General features: G+C 42.1%; 1 protein-coding gene across 3 annotated transcripts in view; it reads right to left on the reverse strand.

Annotated features, from left to right (window-relative positions):
• The window catches only part of LOC109308056 (general transcription factor IIH subunit 2), a 17,249-nt gene extending 4,500 nt beyond the window's left edge, over window positions 1-12,749 (reverse strand). Inside the window, exons 1-13 of one of the 3 annotated variants that reach the window (XM_019532288.1) lie at window positions 12,688-12,722; window positions 12,019-12,076; window positions 11,684-11,776; window positions 11,517-11,594; window positions 10,420-10,456; window positions 9,034-9,120; window positions 5,939-5,989; window positions 5,333-5,387; window positions 4,350-4,455; window positions 2,839-2,929; window positions 2,573-2,660; window positions 2,118-2,225; window positions 530-593 (exon numbers count right to left, since the gene is read on the reverse strand). In XM_019532288.1, coding sequence (XP_019387833.1) covers window positions 530-593; window positions 2,118-2,225; window positions 2,573-2,660; window positions 2,839-2,929; window positions 4,350-4,455; window positions 5,333-5,387; window positions 5,939-5,989; window positions 9,034-9,120; window positions 10,420-10,456; window positions 11,517-11,594; window positions 11,684-11,739 — 821 coding nt within the window. In that variant the 5' untranslated portion in view covers window positions 11,740-11,776; window positions 12,019-12,076; window positions 12,688-12,722. Of the gene's footprint in view, window positions 1-529; window positions 594-2,117; window positions 2,226-2,572; window positions 2,661-2,838; window positions 2,930-4,349; window positions 4,456-5,332; window positions 5,388-5,938; window positions 5,990-9,033; window positions 9,121-10,419; window positions 10,457-11,516; window positions 11,595-11,683; window positions 11,780-12,018; window positions 12,077-12,687 lie in introns of those variants that run through there. The other 2 variants (XM_019532289.1, XM_019532290.1) reach the window with 2 other exon arrangements.
• Between the last annotated feature and the right edge of the window lie 1,981 nt (window positions 12,750-14,730).

Genomic DNA, 14,730 nt, shown 5'->3' on the forward strand with positions numbered 1-14,730 from the left:
TTGGGGGAGGGGCCAGGGCAATCGGGGAACAGGGTCTACATGGGGGGGCTCTGCCAGGATGTCCCACAGACCCCACTGCAGCTGGTGAGTGCGAGGCTTTTTAATTGCCAGGAGGCTGGGGCTAGGCAAGGCAACCATGGAGGATTCTTCCATGGCTCCCCCCGCCTGGGGAGAGGCAGGCACAACCAGAGGAGCTGCGGGAGAACCTGCAGCTACCCAGCTGTGCCTGCCTCTCCCCAGCTGATCCGAATCACCAATCTCTCCAAATCAGCGCTGAATCTTCCAAAGCTGATTCGACCGAACCAAAGCAGGACAGTAATCCAAATTTCCAAATGGAATCACTGTCTTCCGAATCAGCCGAATCCAAATCGAGTACTTCCCTATTTGCACAGGCCTTATATGTAAAACTCACAATACAACCAGCTGCTCATTCATTTTCATATCTTGCTGTATTTTCACTAAAATGTGCATTTTGTAATTATGTCTACATACAACAAATATTCAAATGTCACAAACTAACCATACTTACACCATGCTAAAAGATGGTTTTGCATCCTGGTCAGAGAGAGATGCTATTGTATGCTGAGGAAAACCTTAAAAAAAGATAACAATATTCCATCACTTTATGTCCTACATTATCACTTTTAAGTATACAGGCAGTCCTTGACTTAAAATGTTTTGAGTAACAACGTTTCGCACTTACAATGTTTATAAATTGACACCTTTCAACTTTATGACATCAGTTTCAACTTTACAATGCTTGATCCAATGCATCACCATGTCAGCAAACAAGTTTGCTATGTCACTCATTTCCCTGGAGAACATCTGTCCAAACTGCCTTACACACTCTCTTTAAGAAAGCAGGCAAGACTCAAGAAAAACCTGCACCCAAGGCTCCTGAGATGACTCCAGCCAAGATCCCTTCAAAAAGTCTAACCAAGATCCTTTCAAAAAGTTCAGCAAAGTCACCTCAAAGAAGTCCTTCCAAATCAATATGATTGCTATTTACAAGATAAATACATTAATGTAGCTATATTACTCATCTATAATTGATCTAGTACAAGATTCTGGGGTATCTTTGGTGAAAATAGGGTATCGGGCCTTGGTTCAGGAACCAATCCCCCATTTATAACATTGTTTCTTATGAGAAAATTGGTTCCAAGTTACAACGTTTCGACTTAACGCAGTTTTCAGGAACCAATTGTGTCATAAGTCCAAGGACTGCCTGTATAAAAGACTCTCCAATTTCTCAGAATTTGTTTTTAAATCAGTCACACTTCACAGTTTCCCTACCAAAACAGTCTTTTTTGTTTATTTTTTTTATCAGGATAGTGAAACTGATAGAACTCCCAATTTCTGGAGAACAACTACAGAGAAAATGGCATGATACAGCAGGAAAAAAAGGAAGAGGAGAGTATAAATGAGACTATGGTTAAATCAGAACTTAAATTATAAGGATGTTCATGCCAAAGATCTATTTTTTATTAATGTAAATTTAATATTTACTTCTGTGACTGGAGAGGGACTTGTTATCAAGATATGGACAAATTCTCCCAGGGACAGAGTAGCAGACCACTACTACTACTTAGGGTTAACTTCTGACTCTTACTCATTCAGAATTATTGTTCCACCAGATGGAGGCAAAAGCTCTTGTTCTATTTGTTAGAAAGGAACAAGCTGACAAGCCTTCTATTAATATATACAGAACCCCATAGCAATATTAGCATGAATTTAAATGGCTCAGCGTTTTGAGCAAGATATTCTAAGACAGCCATACAGTGTGATATAGAAAGACAAGAAAGCCATAGTACTTACAGTTTTGTTTTTAAAATATTATGTGTATTCACTATTGCTCAAATAATATTGAGTAAGCTAATTCCTTCCCCTGAAAACTGAGCAATTTGTCTCATTTTCATCCTCAATTTAAATAGCCAAACTCTTTGCGAGTGCAACATTAAATACATCAGAACCATTCAGTTAAAACAGAAGTTAAAATAAAAATAATGACATGTTATTTATTATTATGCTCCTACCAGCTTCTCTGATTGTGTGGGTTTTGTACAGGGGACACAAGAATGGAAATTACACAGACTGAGCTTAATAAAACAAGATTCTACCCATTCGAATAAGGGAGCATTCTGAACTTGAACTGGCTGGAGGAGGAGTAACATGGTGGATCAGCAGTTCCTTATAATGGCTTTCATCTAAAATCACATGGTATGTTCCTATGATGAAGAAAGAAAATATACGACTCTCAGCTGACTATTTAATTAAGCAAGTAAATATTATACAAACATAATACTTATTCAAATAATGTAAACATGCACAACACAACCTTTTTAAGGTTTAACTATCCTATATCATCATTTCAAACCAGCAATTATAAAACTAATTTAATGAACTCACACATCTTTAAAATGAAGGATCAATAATCATGAAATATTCTCCTAGTATAACAATATAGTAAAAAAGAAATACACCCTACTTAAATCTCAGAATTTACTAAGTTAAATATGAAAACTTAATTTCCATCCAACGTGACATTAGCATATAAATAGATCTACATACTTACCACCAGTTTCTCGGGCAAGCACAGTGCAAACTCGAACTTCAGCAGATAGGCCTATGATGGATACTCTGATTTTAACTTCCTTTAAACACTTTCAATTTGAAGAGCAAAGCACACAAAAATTAATTAGCAGAACTGAATATTGTAAAAGATTAAAAGTTCTAACTGGAAGTTTACTGACAAAGTGACATGAAACAACTGTTTTCTTGGACTTCTATAGTTCCCTCCTCCAATCCCTCCCATACAGTACTAACAATTCCTTTCCATACCTTGATTAGCTCATAGATATTAGATGGATCACACGTAGTCAGGCTACTGAAGATTATCAAAACCTCTCTGCTTGTATGTCCTGGCATATGCCTATAAAAATAAGAAAGTGTATACTTAACTTAGCTATACAAACTAAAAGTATTGTCACTTATACAAAATTTGATGTTGGGGTGTTTTAATAAATCTCATTAGGGACGGGGTCTATGCCATCTTCAGCTTCGTTTACAAGACAAAGGGGGTTCCAATTTTGAGTGGGGTCTTTAAACATTATTGTTAATATAATAATAATGGAAAACAACCTATCAAATACCCATTTTGTTACTGTAACTTAGGTCACATTTATCCTGTCCACATAGCCAAGTTCAAAAAAATAAGTAACCCATTTATTATACTTTATTGAAGCACATACTGAAAAGTCTGCTAAAATTTAAGAATCTGATCCAGCTACTATGAGAATAAATCTAGAGATGTTCTTTGCTTTAGTGAATATACAGTAAATAGTTCAAGATCTAACTATTGCAGGCCACTGTATAACAGCTTTGGTCCTGACCATATCTTGAGGAGCAGAGAATGAAATGTTACATGTAATATTCAATGTGCTAGCTTTAGTGCCAACTGTTTATTAATACATTTATTGAAACAGAAAACTGCACTGAAAAAGATTTAATAAATACAAGCTAGTTCAGTTTTAAGCATCTTCTAATAAAGTACTATCATAGACAATACCTTAGAGCAATACATCAAAAATTCACCACTTCTTAACGATAAACAATGCTTTAATTTTTTTTCTAAATTAAATAATATCAACCTGAACTCCAGTACCCATTTTTGTCTGGAAATATTAAGTACTCTTTTATTTCAAGAGGCAGTTATATTAAACAGCAAAGTGACTTGTTTGTATTGCAGTACAACCTTCAAATGAGCATCACACTGTACAAACTGTACACTCTGCATAAACTGAGACTCTGCCCGAGTAAGCTGTGCCAAACAAACACTGCTTAAAATAAGTGTTTTATGAGTTTATACCAGATGCGTTCAAGCCCTGGCCTATGAGTCACACCTCGTCCTAGGCACCATGTCATCTGGCCTATAGGCCTCCACACAGTCCTGAAAAACTAATGCCGGAAAAGCAGTGGCACCACTCCCCTGCTTCCAAATTTCCAGACCCATAGCAAGCCCCATGGGCCAGATAACATGACCTTATATACTAGATTTGGAACACAGGGCCTGATCCCAGCATGAGGGGCTGGGCAGCAGCAATGTGGGGCCCCACGTCCAATCCCAACACATGGGACCTGATTCTGGCATGCAGGGACCAACCCAAGCCATACGGGGCCCAATCCAGGCATGGGCAGAGGCAGCACAATGCCCAATCCTGGTGCAAGGGACCCAATCTAGTCTGCAGACTAGACCCGTGCCAATCATCTGCTCCCCGGGACCAAAAGGTTGAGCACCATTAATTTATACTGTTCAAAGAGAATAAAACCTACAATAACCTACACATACTAACTTTAAAGTTTGCATGGCCAAATTTAAGGAGTTATACAGAGATGGCTCTCCATGGCAAGTCATATCGACAGCCTTCTTCAAAGCAGTTATATGTTTTCTTGGGTTACCTGCAAGGAAACAAAATAAATCATCTGAAAAAGGTAAGACAACAGACAAGGCAATCTTTAAGATGCCATCTCAATATTTATACTGGTAGTCTATTAAACATGTAATCTGAAAAAAGTCCTAGTATGAATGGTTTCAAAATTGTCTAAATAGCAGCATTTAACATGCATTGCTCTTTACATGCTCAAAGCACTATACAAATGGTAGTTAACTCTATGTTCACTGAGGTAGCAGTTATCTTAGTTCGCCAGATAGATATGGAAAGCTAAAATGACTTGCCCCAAGCCACATAGTTGGCTAGTAATAAAACTAACATTAGAACTTAAAAGACCCTGTTTCTGTCTCATGTCCAATCCAAGACAGCAGGTATCAGCAACAATTTTCTAACAGTGGAATGATCCAGTTGCAAACAAAGACCCCACCACCAAATGACACTGAAGTCCCCCCAGCTCCAGGACAATCCAATGGCTGAATGGGCTGTAGGTTGCTGATCCTTGCACTGGACCCCACGGCCTCCACTAATTACAAAATTAAAAAAGAAACAGGGAAAGACTGAAATTAACCAGTGTATGTACAATAAGATATAGGTTTTTCATTTGAGATTCCAAAAGACCAACGAGGCAGAAATAGAACATTTGTTTTAAACATTAAAACCTCCATGCAGAAGACTCTCACTCCAAGTTGCATGTTATTTTCAATACTAAATACGATAGACCTCTGTGAATGAACCCCAAATTTCAGCTGGATTCAGTGAAATGGACACAAGGGCCCCTGTAAATCTCTACTGACTTAAAAAAAACCCACCACACTAGTTGTAAAATTAGTGCATTAGTGTCGGAACAATGGCAAGAGTTATCCAATAAAAATGAAAGAACCTACCTGAAAGTTCTGTCAGCTTTTCAGCTCTTTTACTTTTAGTTACAATTATACCAATCTGAAAGAAACAGTTCTGTTATTAATCTGTTATCAACTTGATCTGTATTCTTAGCGTAGACTGGGTATTACTTAACATGTCATTTTTGATCAGTGTTAGTACTACTACAATGTTTGTGTTGGTATAGTAACTTAACACCTACTCTTACGTTGATATACAGGAAATAATTAGTGAAATTCCCTTTACAGTGAGATGAATACATATTCCCATATCTTCACTTTATTATGCCTCTAGCCCAAAAGAACTAAAACATTTCTCTTTACATTCTAAATACCAGAAAGAAAATATAATCACATCCTAATTGTGCTAGCATTTACTTACAATCTTAAAATAAAGAGCCAACTGAATTTTGCCCTCATCCTTTAATGAGAAAATAAAAATGTAACAAGATTAGTAGAGAAAAGGAAAAGGAGGATTCTAATTTTAAAAAAATCAGCTGGAAAATGCTTATTGAAACAGACTTCAAAACAATCTCCACAAGTTTTTTCCCCCCCAAGGCTGCTGCTTAATTAGTGATTGGAACAGTTAATTTCTGGCACAGGTATACCTACCTGACTGATAGGATTTTGGTCAAAGTATTCTTCAACAAAATATTCCAATAACTAAAAAAAGAAAGTTAGAAGTATAAAGATTTAGCATAATCATAGTTCATATCTTCTAGCTGTTAATACCTGTATGACCCAGGGAAGGGAGGGGAGGAGCCTACACACAACTGCATTCTGTACCTTGAATACTCTAATACTCCTATTTTTCAGAAAGTGCAACAAAAATCTAAACTTCCCCATTCAGTACACTGTAAGCTTTGGTCATCCATGTTACTTCTGAAGCAAATTTAACATAGATCTTATAGTATTATTAGTATATGTATTCCCAATATATGGCCTAGCAGGTTAATGTTAGCTGCCCAGCACCTCAGCAAAACTTTACGTTAGGCAATCTTGCAGGTGGCCCTATAATGGGAACTATGACTTATATATCCTAGTGAGGAATCCTTACAACTTACAAGTTGTGAACCAGGAAAACTACTAAATTCTACATAGTAATTCATATCAAAGATAAAGGTTACTGGGCATATCTACACCTGCATATTAATGCAAAGCAATAAACTCTGGGGCTTACTGCCCCAGGGTTTATTGCTCTGGGCATGCTGTTTGCACGTGTGCATCACACCACAGCACAATGAGCCAGGTTAAAGCAGCCCTGGCTGCCAGGGGGCCCTGGGAGTCAGCCTGGCAGCTCGGGGCTACTCCCCCCAGCTCAACATACTGCAGAGGGGCTGGCTGGGGCATGAGGGTGCTTCAGTGCAGGGCCTGCCTGCTGGCTAGCCCCACAATGAAGCATCCTCATGCACCAGCCAAGCCCATCAGTGTCTACATGAGCAGTGCTGCAGAGTAAAAAACAACAACTCTGCAGCAGGATAGTACTTGTATTTACAAGTATTACCCTGATGTGAAATTACTTAGTTTCTGCCAGCCTAATAGGGACATATGTGTAGAGGCGCAACATTTACTGTGCAGCTAATTAGTGTACTGCTCAGTAAATGTCTTACGTAGACATCCGCATTAAGTGGTATTTTCTGCAACTAATGGGCTTGCCCAATCCAGCAAGCACTCTCACACACATTTAACTTTAGGCATAGGTGTAGGTCCACTCAAGTCAAAAACATTACTCATATGGACTAAAATCTAGCACAAATATGTAACCATTTGAAGGACTGAAGGAGGGAGCATGGCATGTTACATCCACACAAACTCTGTTTTCCATGACTCAAATTCACTAACCAACATTCTAGTTAATATATACAGCAGGTTAGAATTATTTTGATAAGACACTTCACCACCATTAAAAGTTATTTAAATAAAAAATTAAGTTCAAAACGTTCTCCCTAATACTCTGACAAACATTCAATGTAATCTATATGTAACCACATAGGAGATTTTACATGGAAAGGAGGAACCAAATATTTTTGTTTTATCCGATGAATGTCTGTCCTGTGTATCTAGTAAAACATCTCTATCTTACCCTATTACCCTGCCTGACAGGATACAAGATGATCAAGGTGGGGTGATCACCACTCATAATTGGCGAAGACCTCGTGAAGGAACATCTCGAGAGGCTGGATATCTACAAGTCAGCAAGACCCGATGAACTACACCCGAGTCCAGAAAGAATTGGCTGACATCATCACATGACCAATGGCAAAGCTATTTGAGAACTTGTGGTGCTTGGGAGAGGTTCCAGAAGACTGGAAGAGGGCCAATGTTGTGCCTATCTTCAAGAAAGGAAGGAAGGAGGACCCAGGGAATTACAGGCCAACCAATTTGACCTCAATCCCTAGAAAAATCCTGGAAAAAATTATCAAAGAATCCATTAGTGATAGGCTAACTGAAGGCAGCTTTCTAAAAGATAGCCAACATGGCTTTGCTGCAGGCAGCTAATGCCTGACCAATCTCTATTTCCTTCTATGATCAGGTAACATGCCACCTAGATAAGGGAGACGAGGTTGATGTCATATACTTGGATTTCAAAAAGGCCTTTGACTTGGTCTCCCACAATGTCTTCATGGTAAAATTAGGGGACTGCAGCCTCAACAACCTAACGGTCTGGTGGCTAGGAAACTGGCCCCGAGGCAAGACCCGTACTAATAGATGGAACTGAATCGACGTGGCACATAGTGACCAGTGGCATCCCTCAGAGTTCAGTAGTCAGACCAGAGCTTTTCAACATATTCATTAATGATTTGGATTTGGGTGTTAAAAGCATACTGACAAAGTTTGCGGACAACACCAAATTATGGGGGAGTTTGGTCACACTGGAGGATAGGCTGGGGATACAGGCTGACACGGACAGGCTTGTAAAATGGGTGGATCAAAACTTGATGACGTTTAACACTGAGAAATACGAAGTGCTCCATCTAAGGAGAAATAATCTACAACACACTTACAAGCTTGGCAGTGCTACACTAGCTAGCACCACAACTGAAAGTGATCTGGGGGTCGTGACAGACCACAGAATGAACTTGAGCCAACAATGCGATGAGGTAGCCGGCAAAGTGAATAAAATGCTGGCACGCATCTACTAATGAATTTCAAGCAAGTCTAAAGATATCATCCTCCTGCTCTACTCGGCTTTGGTGAGGCCACAGCTGGAGTACTGTGTCCACTTCTGAGCACTGCACTTCAAGAAGGATGTGGAGAAGCTCAAGAGAGTCCAAAGGAGGGCTATGCGTATAATTAGATGTCTGGGGAGCAGGCCATACGAGGAGAGTCTGTTCCAGGGTTTGGAACAGACTTCCCTAAGAGGTAGTACAATCACCTACTCTGGAAATCTTCAAAAAACATTTGGACACTCACCTTGCTGGAGTCATCTGACCCCAGCAGTTTTTCCTGCCCAAGCATGGGGGGGGTGGTGTTAGAACTGATGATCTCATGAGGTCCCTCCCAGCCCTTAACATCTATGAAGCTATATGAGAAATTTAAAAGGCCAGATATGTACACATATTTAAAAACAGAATTTCAGTGCTTAATACTGCTTAATCTCCATCACATTCACTCCTCCCTAGTTATACAAATGTAGTAAAAAGTAGTTGCCCCATCTGTATGTATCATAACAAGAGTAAGTTAACGAACTTGAATAAAACAAATACCTTTAAGGTACAAGTAAGCCTGTTAGGTTTTAAATCTTGGTCCTCCATAGTTCTTGACCCATCAACCACCACATAAAGATGACGCATCTGCAACATCATCAGAAAAGATTAATTCTTCAAGAAGTTCTTCGTCTGAAATAAATCAACTTGTAGCCATGTAAAACAATAAAAATCTGCAAATAAGTGCAGTCTATGTCATTTAAATGAACAGAAGAAAATCATACCTTTCACTATCAGACACACAAAATTCAGAGTATCAAAAGAACTCAAGACTCCCAAATGACTCTTTAGTTGGCGATGATTAGAGAGGTTAAGTACCTCACTACCTTCTACTCAGAATGTGGACAAAGACCTTTTTCTGATCAACACAAATTGCTTTCAGCAGTCTCAAAAGATTATTACATCATATTTACATAATGCTTTTAACTGAGGAAGTCAACATTTCACCAATGGAATGCTTACTTATGTGAATAAAATAAATATAGTTCTGGTTATTTTATGTATAACTAAAATGCAGAATCAACAGGCTTTGTGATTTTATTAGGGCAGGTTCTGACAAAGGAAAAAGAACCCAGGTCTTCCATATCTTTGACACTATCAGTATCTGTTATATAACACTCTCACTCCAACTCACAAAAGCCAAATGATTTTGTTACTCAGACCAGGGGTATGCATACCAGTCCTAGGGGGTATGCGTGGGTGAGTGGGGCGGAGCGCCTCTGCCTTCCAGGAGCAGAGCTGGGGCAGGGCAAGGGCAGCAGCATCCCTCTGTGGGGCAGGGAAGCTTGTGCACTGTGGCCACCGCCACCACACACCAGCCCAGTGAGCTTCCCTGCTCCGCAGAGGGGCACCGCTGTCCTCACCCCAGCCCAGTGAGCTTCCCTGCCCTACCCCGCCCTTGCTCTTGGGAGGTGGTGCTCCATCCCCAGCTTCTTCCTCTGTGTTTGACCATGCAAACAGTGGCAGGATTAATTGCTATGGTTGCCAGGGCCAGTGCAATTACCACTGTCACCACTCATTTGCCACCAAATTTCTGGACCCATGGGGAGACACTGGGAAGTCCCAGAGGGAACCCCGTGTGCCAGGGTGCTGTGTCACTCCACAGCTGGCCCCAGCATGGCTGGTCAGGCTACGACTGGAGTCAGTCTGCAGGGCTGGGCTGGCATGCCAAATTGCACCTGTTAACCAACACTACATGCCAACCACATGCTGGATCAGGCCCCAGGATCCGGCATAGGGCTGAAAGGTTGACCATAAAGTACAAATCTACCCTGCATTCTGCCTAATTTCAGATTAACATGGCTAACCACCCCTCACGTCACTATAGCACAATTTATCTCAAACATAACATTAGCTCTAGGAGTCAAAGGGAAGATGGTAACATACCATTCCAAGTCGGACTTGGCCATGATGTTCAAAGAGTCTGTTAAAAAACAGAACAACTGAAGTGAGGTATAAGTTTTTAACAGGGAAATCTAAAACAATACCAATAACTACAGCCAATCCTACACTTCCATCACGTGCAGAATTGTCATTAACTTCTATGGCAGTAGATGGTTTTAAAGAGATGGTGCGCATGTGGGTGTGGGTGCGTTTCAAGTTAAAAAAAGAAATGCTGCAAAATGTTTTTTTTAGGGAGGAGGGAAGATATTTTCAAGATTTTTCAAAATTATATATACTTAATTTATGGCCCAAATATTCTCCTATAATATCAATCTGTGAATAACAACTAGCCTTTACCTAGCATGTTTTTAAATTAAGAATGTAAAACAGAAGTCATCTGATGAAAACAGAACAAGATTAGATAAATACCTAACCATTTCAAAACAAATATAACTTGCATAAGACCACTTTATGAAAGAACATATAGAGATAAAATGTCTGTTCAGTGGTCTAGCTGCACTGCTCTACACTAACACGGTTACTGTATCAGTGGATTAATTAAAGTTATGTGTTCCACTTTAAACACCGACTACAATACATACAACTTGGGAGAAAGTGGTATTCCGATGGCCCACCAGAAGTTAGACCTATGCAACATAAAACTGTTTAGTCCTAGAAGTGTAGGCTGAGAAACGCCCCCCACCTTTTTCTAGCACAACTAGGAAATGGAAATACCAAATTTAGTCCATGAAGGTATTAAAAATATGAAGTACACACATTTATAAATAATGCATATATACTGCTGCTTAATTCAGGGGTTCACAATCCCCAGCTGGTTCGCAGGAGGGTTGGCTAAGGGACCAAAAGTCCAGAAGTGACCAGCAGCCAACCCTTTTTTATACTGAATTTAAAAAAAAAAAAAGGACGTTGGTCACAGTTGGTCCATGGTTTGCCAGACCACAGCATAAAAAGGTTGGGAACCCCTAACTTAATCTAGTGAAGGGGACAATTTTTCTCCTGTTGTAATTCCTTTGACTTCAAAAGAGTCACACCAAAGACATTTTTAATATGTTCACAGTACTTCTGAACTGACAGCTCACTTTTTTCTCTTGGCCTTAAAGAGTATATCCTCTATAGTTGCTTTCAGTGATCCAGACTCATCTTCCTTGAGAATCTCCCTGCAGGAAAAAAAAAACAATTTGTTGGTACATGTAAATTAACTTTTTGACTCTTAAGAGAAAGTAAAAACTGATAAAACAAAGCTTACCATGTTCGTTCATAACCTCCTTCCCAGCGTTTGGTTCTTTCAGGTTCATCATCCATGTCTTTCTATGTTGCCCAAATGTTCTTGGTTACAAAACTGCTAAGTGCAAGAGTCACACATTTAAAAGCAAAGATGTTTACAAACTGTGTTTAATTACGTACTACAAGAACAGTGGGACTAATTTAGTATGTCCCTGCTCTTAACACTACAGAACATGCAACTTACGGTGCCGACTTAATTTTGTCAAAAATAGGTACTTCAGAGCAGCTTTACTGATTGTGAATTATTTCTATGTGAACTAGTCACTGTAAACAAGAATATAAATGCAGCATATTTACCTATATTAGTAGCTGAAGTAACAGTGCTTGGTTTACCATATTTTCTCACATGCATGCACTGAAATACAGTGAACACTGTGCTTTTAAAAGGCAGAATGAGGAAAAATAACCTGTTATGGCTTCATAGAGCAGGGAGAGCCTAATTTTCAGCTGACTTACCCTCCTTTCCTACTTAACTAAAGTTGAAACCCTAGCTGCTGCTGGCAAGAGGTCTCCATGGATGGATCTGTGGTTTTAAAAACGAACTTAAGAGTCTCCAAGGCTGTGAAATAAGAAGTGAGACCCGGAGCAGGCAGCAAAAACACCCTAAGAACATCAGAGCCCTTCCAAAGGGGAGACTGCTACTAACACCCACAAACACCAATGGACCATTCAAGTCAACCAACTACCTCAGCTGCCTGAACAGCAATCCCAGCTCCATAGTGGGGCAGCTGTGGTATCAACCCAGGGGGCTTCTAGGCTGGGCAGAAAATACAGCTTCCCTTAGTATCGGCAGCCCAATGTTGGGCGGCAGCGGGCGCGTGTACTAGAAAATACGGTGGCTTAACCATTTCGGGCCGGGGGACAGCTCACTGCGGGAAAGGGGAGGGGGCTGGACCCTTCTCCGTGGAGCCCCGCGAGCACGCGTGGGGCGGGGGCGAGGGGCGGCTGTCCTCGCGCGGCGCTGACCTGGCAGAACGACGCCTCCGCGCGCCACAGCAACGGACCGGGACCGGAACCGCCTCCGGTGCCTCACGTAAACCGTCCGGCTGCGGCGCGGCACCGCGGCGGAATTGTTCCGCCTGCAGGGGAAGGCCGCCGCGGGCAAACTCCCGCCTATGGGAGACAGCACTGGCAGGTGCTGTTCGGCCCGGAGCGATGTCTCTTCTTCTGTTAAACGTGTGGCACGTGGAGTGATACCTGCCAAGGGGGGTCGGATTTGCAACCAAATGAAAGCTCGCTACATAAATGCAATTTATTTCAGTCCTTGATTAAAGCAGCGGTTCTCAACCTTTTTTGTACCAGGATCCATTTGTAAACATCAGTAGCTAGTCCCGACCCGCTGCTCCTCACTGCCAGCCTGCTGCCCCTCAGCCCCAGGCCACAGCCCCTCCGTGTGGGGTACCAGGGGTCCTAAGCAGCCCCTGGCAGGCTGGAGCTCTGCCAACTTGCGAGGGAAAAGCCACCATTTCCTGCATTTTTCTTCTTTAAAGGAGAATTCATTTTTAAAGTTTGTTCATGACCCTTTCTTGTAATCCACTTTTTGGTTGCAATCCCCACGTTGAAAAGTCCCCCAGGACTAAAGAACCTGCCAGACAGGACACACACAGTAAAATGCAGCCTTACGCGTGAAGAAGCAGGTCTCAGTTTTCCAGGGAACGCCAGCTTCCCAATAAGATGAGCATTGTAGAGAAGATGTAATAGATGGCAAAGCATGGAGTTTGAGGCTGCACAATCATGTGGTGGTTTGACGAAGCCCCTCACACAGAAGGCATCTGAACCAGTGAGCAAGAGAAATCCGAAGCCAAACCAACTAAGCAGAATCATCACGTTCCATTCAGATTTCTCTTCTCAGCTCCTGAAACCTGTTTCAGGAGGGTAATTTGCCTTTAGGGTTTCTTAGAAGTGCATTACAAACCTCTGAACAGTTAATGGGCAGGTTCCTGCAGCAAACACTGGAGAGTTTAATTTCCTATTCCTTGGTGGGCCGTGGTGTGGTAAGTCACTACCCAAGTAGCTGAGAGGAATGACAGGCCAGGCAGTGACCTGGACTCTTTTCCAAGCATGCTTTTTGGCTGGCAGCCTTTGCAACAAACTGCTTCTTAAAGACTGCTAGGGGTGCACCGATAGAGGTTTTGGGGGCTGATACCAATAGGCGATATTTAAGGAGGCATATCAGCCAATACTGATCCAATTTCCAAAACAGTTGCCTTCAGCTGGTAAGTTTCTTGTGGTGGAAGAGGAGAGGCGAGTAAAGGGATGTGGAAGGGCAGATCAGTGGCCCCTGTGGTGAAGAAGGGAGCAGAGGCAGGGGCAGGCACTGCCCAAGCAGAGCGGGGTGGGGGGGTGGGACAGAGGTGTAGCTTGTGGGGTGGGGCTGGCTCCCACCACTGCATGCACCCTGGGAGGGCACAGGAAGCACCAGGAAAAGCTCTGGCCTTGTTGCATGGTAGTGCAGGACGGGGAGTGGAGCTGTGGTTAAATTTGAGATGGCTGCAGCCTCCCTCCTCCCAGTGCCACTGGAGCCCACTCTGAGCCCAGCCCCCAGCGAGAAGAGCCTAACGCAGCCCTGGCTGTGGCCTGCCATGTGATGCACAGATCCAGGGGTATGCCCCCCCATGCCTTCCCCGGGGGCAGGAGCCGTGCCTCTGTTCCCCATCCCCCACCCTGCCTGGGCAGCACCTGCCCCTGCCCCCTCCCTTGCCACGGGGGGCCATTGATGTGCTCCCCACACTCCTTCCCTCCCCCTCTCCTTCCAACTTACCAGCTGGATGCAGCCCTTTCCTTCTCCACACTGCTGGCTCTGCTTTGTACTGCACTACAGCTCCATACAGTACAGACATTTATGGGCCAAATTATCAGGTGGATGTATCAGTGCACCTCTAGCTTCTGCAAAGTGCATCACCCTGCTTAGCTGCAGCTTTGTGCAGCAGCTCCACTTTAAACACTTTGAAGCTTTCATATTCTTCAAGGGGTAGAGACAATCATTGTCTGAAGGGTTCACTCCTCTAT

The sequence above is a fragment of the Crocodylus porosus genome, unplaced genomic scaffold, assembly GCF_001723895.1.
Source record: "Crocodylus porosus isolate Cpor-Errol unplaced genomic scaffold, CroPor_comp1, whole genome shotgun sequence".
NCBI classification, from domain to species: domain Eukaryota; kingdom Metazoa; phylum Chordata; order Crocodylia; family Crocodylidae; genus Crocodylus; species Crocodylus porosus.